The sequence below is a fragment of the Morus notabilis genome, unplaced genomic scaffold (genome assembly GCF_000414095.1).
Source record: "Morus notabilis unplaced genomic scaffold, ASM41409v2 Scaffold2017, whole genome shotgun sequence".
In the NCBI taxonomy this organism is placed as follows: Eukaryota; Viridiplantae; Streptophyta; class Magnoliopsida; order Rosales; family Moraceae; genus Morus; species Morus notabilis.
The window spans coordinates 57,249-60,326 of NW_010356476.1; the positions used below are offsets into that span (position 1 = coordinate 57,249).

Sequence of the window (3,078 nt, forward strand, 5' to 3'; positions counted from 1 at the left end):
AGTAATTTTTGTGGATAAATTTTAAAATAACCAGTTGGCTTTGAAAACGCTTTAAGCTTCCGTGTCATTATTATCACTTACGCCCTTCAAAGTCAAACGAACTTTTTATCACTTTATTCATGATTAAGAAGAGGGGTAGCTATTGAGAGTTTTTTGTTTGTCTGTCTCCGAAACTTTACAGAAAGAAAAGTGATTTTTGTTGTTGAATTATATAGCCTGCTAATTATTTAGTTTGAACTTCTTAATTTTGACTGTTCCAAGCCGTAGAAATTCCAATGATCACTTGCAACACTGAACCAATACTAGAAAATGTCTCAATAAAATTTCTCTAAGCACCAAGAATCTAAGAAAATTTTTGAATTACAACTTGATAATGATTATTATCTATGCAACAGCTTAAAAGTATAAATAAACTCCTAACCCCACTTTGCCACTTTTCCCTTATCCTTTTTCCTTATCCACTATAGCCAGTATATACAAATTGCTAAGAGCCAATTATCCCCACAGCCAAAAGAATATATAAACCAGAACCTTGGACTTTCCTAGACTGAGAAATTCTTTTTGACAGAAAGAAAAATTGAAAAATAAACTAATAGAAGAGGGATGACCAAGAATGGTACTTCATATGTGTAACAAGCCAATGTGTAAAATTTGGACCATATAATTGAAGGGTGTAATTGAAAGAAGCTTTGACACCCTCAATCAAAAGTCTCCCATTTTGTTGTTACCACCACATTCTCAGAATGCTTCAATGGTCTCTGAAACACTGGCTTTTGTGCTGTGTAATTCCCTTGATTTAGCGGCTGCTGCATCGTCTTATGCACCGGCTTCAACTTGTTGTTAACCGAATTCTCTTGCCCCCGGTCACGAGTTCTGCCTTCTGCGGCGCTAGACTTGGCATTTTGTAGCTTTACCATATCAAGAGTTTCAATGTACTTCTGAACTCTTTTCACCTTCAAAGGTAGTCAGTTCCTCAAAGAGTTAGTAAATGAATTGGCTAATAATAAATTAAACTATTATAAAAATGATCACTTGTATGTGAATTGTGAATCTATGTATAAATGCATAACAGTTTTTATAAGATTAAAAGTACCTGCATTCTTCTCTGCATTTTTAGATCTCCCTCAGCAACAACCCCATCCAATTGAATCAATTTTGACATCAACATTTCAATCAACTTCTCCACTTCAACTTCTGCCACTTTCCCACCTCTACAAGCTGTTGCTTCCAAGGCTGTGACCTACCCAATTTCATTACCAAAACAATACATTATAATCTTTATTCCAATCCCAAAAAGATGAATTATTTCATTGATTAGTAGTGAAGCAAAAAAATATTATACCTGCCCTTGAAGCTTGTCCACTGCCAAGTTGATCTCCGCCAACGATTTCGAAGCCTTTTCGACCTTGGCATTCCTAAGCGTCTCCAAACACCTTTTTTCTTTGCTCACAACATCTTCAACCAAGACGATCTTCGATCCGTCTTTGACCCTCGCGACGTCGAGAAAGGCCTTGGAATCCCTCTCTTTGTCCTTGAATATCAGCTTCTGATCCTGTGGATGCAATCCAGTTGGTCCTGCCAACTTCTTCTTCAACTCACCTGCAAAAAGAAGCAAAATTCCCATAAACAAATAAACAAAAGGATGAAAGAAAACCGAAAACAGGAAAAAGAGTTTCAAAGAGGATTCATAATTTACCAAAGCTTGCTTGTGAACTGATGTAGATTTCATGATATGAAGAGCCATATTTGACTCTAACTCTAATGGTGGAAATTGGAGCAGAAGTTTGATTGACATCGGAATTTCGCTTTTGGACCAACATTCCACCGGGCCTAATCTCCCATTGTCCGACACTGGGACCTCCTTCACCACCTACTGAACTCTTGTTTGAGGAACAGAACATCCTGTTCATCTTTGTCTTCATTGGCTCCATTGTTGTTTATACATGTACATATATATATATATTGTATATTTATGTTTATAGATATATACTTGATCTTGTTATGAGGCCTAATGAAGAACTCAACTTGGGCAAGAAACAAACAAAAGTTTCCTCAGTTTCTTCTATATGTTCTTCCCTTGGAGATGAGGCAACCCCAGAAGACAATAAAGAACCAAAGAAACCAAAGTTTGGAAAGTTTGGAAAAACATGGGGTTTGAAGGGAAAAAAAAAAAAGAAAGAAAAAGAAAAGAAAAGAGAGACCTTGGACTGGTTTTGACTATTCTAATCACAAGAAAAGTTTTTTTTTTTTTTTTTTCTGGTGTTTATTATGTGATTTCAAAACAAACAGTATTCTGTGCTAAAACCAACACTCGTCGAGAGAGAGAGAGAGAGAGGAGAGAGGAAGTTGAGATCTGTTATGTTATTTGCAGAGAGGATATTGGAAAAGAAAATGAAAGGAAAAAGAAAAAAAAAGAAAGAAAAAAAGGAAGAAGGAAAGATGGAAAGGAAACGAATGGCCAGCGAAGAAAGTGAGTGAAGAGAATAAGCTATGGCTATAAATAGAGAAGATAATTCAGAAATTTAGTTACGTGAAGAGGAGACAAAGAAGCAATCACTGCCTTTTTTATCATATAGGAAAATTCAAGGTATTGTAATTATAATGGCAAAAACTAGAAATCACTTTTACATGCACAATTATATATATATTAGATTAGATGAGTCATATCATATATACACAAGAAAGTAGAGATCCTTTTGAGAATATATGATTTTTTATAGATGTATAAACATTTTTTTTTTACATGGTGATGAAGAATTCTCTTATGTTTATCTTCATAATTATTATGGAAAATGGGAAGTGGGAAAAGGAAAAGAAAACAAAAGAGAGAGGAAAAAAGTAGACTCGGCTATCGTTGTCTTCAAACTGGAAAGCTAGCAAATATTGAAGGAGGAACATGTTAGTGCCAGCTCTAACAAAGAAAAAATCTGAAGCCAGTTGGCAAATGTCTGGTTCCCAAATATGATTGGTGGCTCATAGGGGCATTTTGGTCATTTTGTCTATAAACATTATATGCCACTGTTTAAAGTAATTCCACGTTTCCTCCATAATTTGATAATACTAGTCATCTTTAGCTTC

General features: G+C 35.2%; 1 protein-coding gene across 1 annotated transcript; it reads right to left on the reverse strand.

The window, feature by feature from the left end:
* Nucleotides 1-419: 419 nt before the first annotated feature.
* Nucleotides 420-2,369, reverse strand: LOC21385360 (BAG family molecular chaperone regulator 1). The gene is made up of 4 exons (XM_010088242.2): nucleotides 1,697-2,369; nucleotides 1,343-1,599; nucleotides 1,094-1,240; nucleotides 420-953 (listed from the first exon to the last, which is right to left on the reverse strand). Exons 1-4 carry the CDS (start codon nucleotides 1,929-1,931, stop codon nucleotides 699-701), a joined length of 894 nt encoding a protein of 297 aa, XP_010086544.1. The 5' UTR covers nucleotides 1,932-2,369; the 3' UTR covers nucleotides 420-698.
* Between the last annotated feature and the right edge of the window lie 709 nt (nucleotides 2,370-3,078).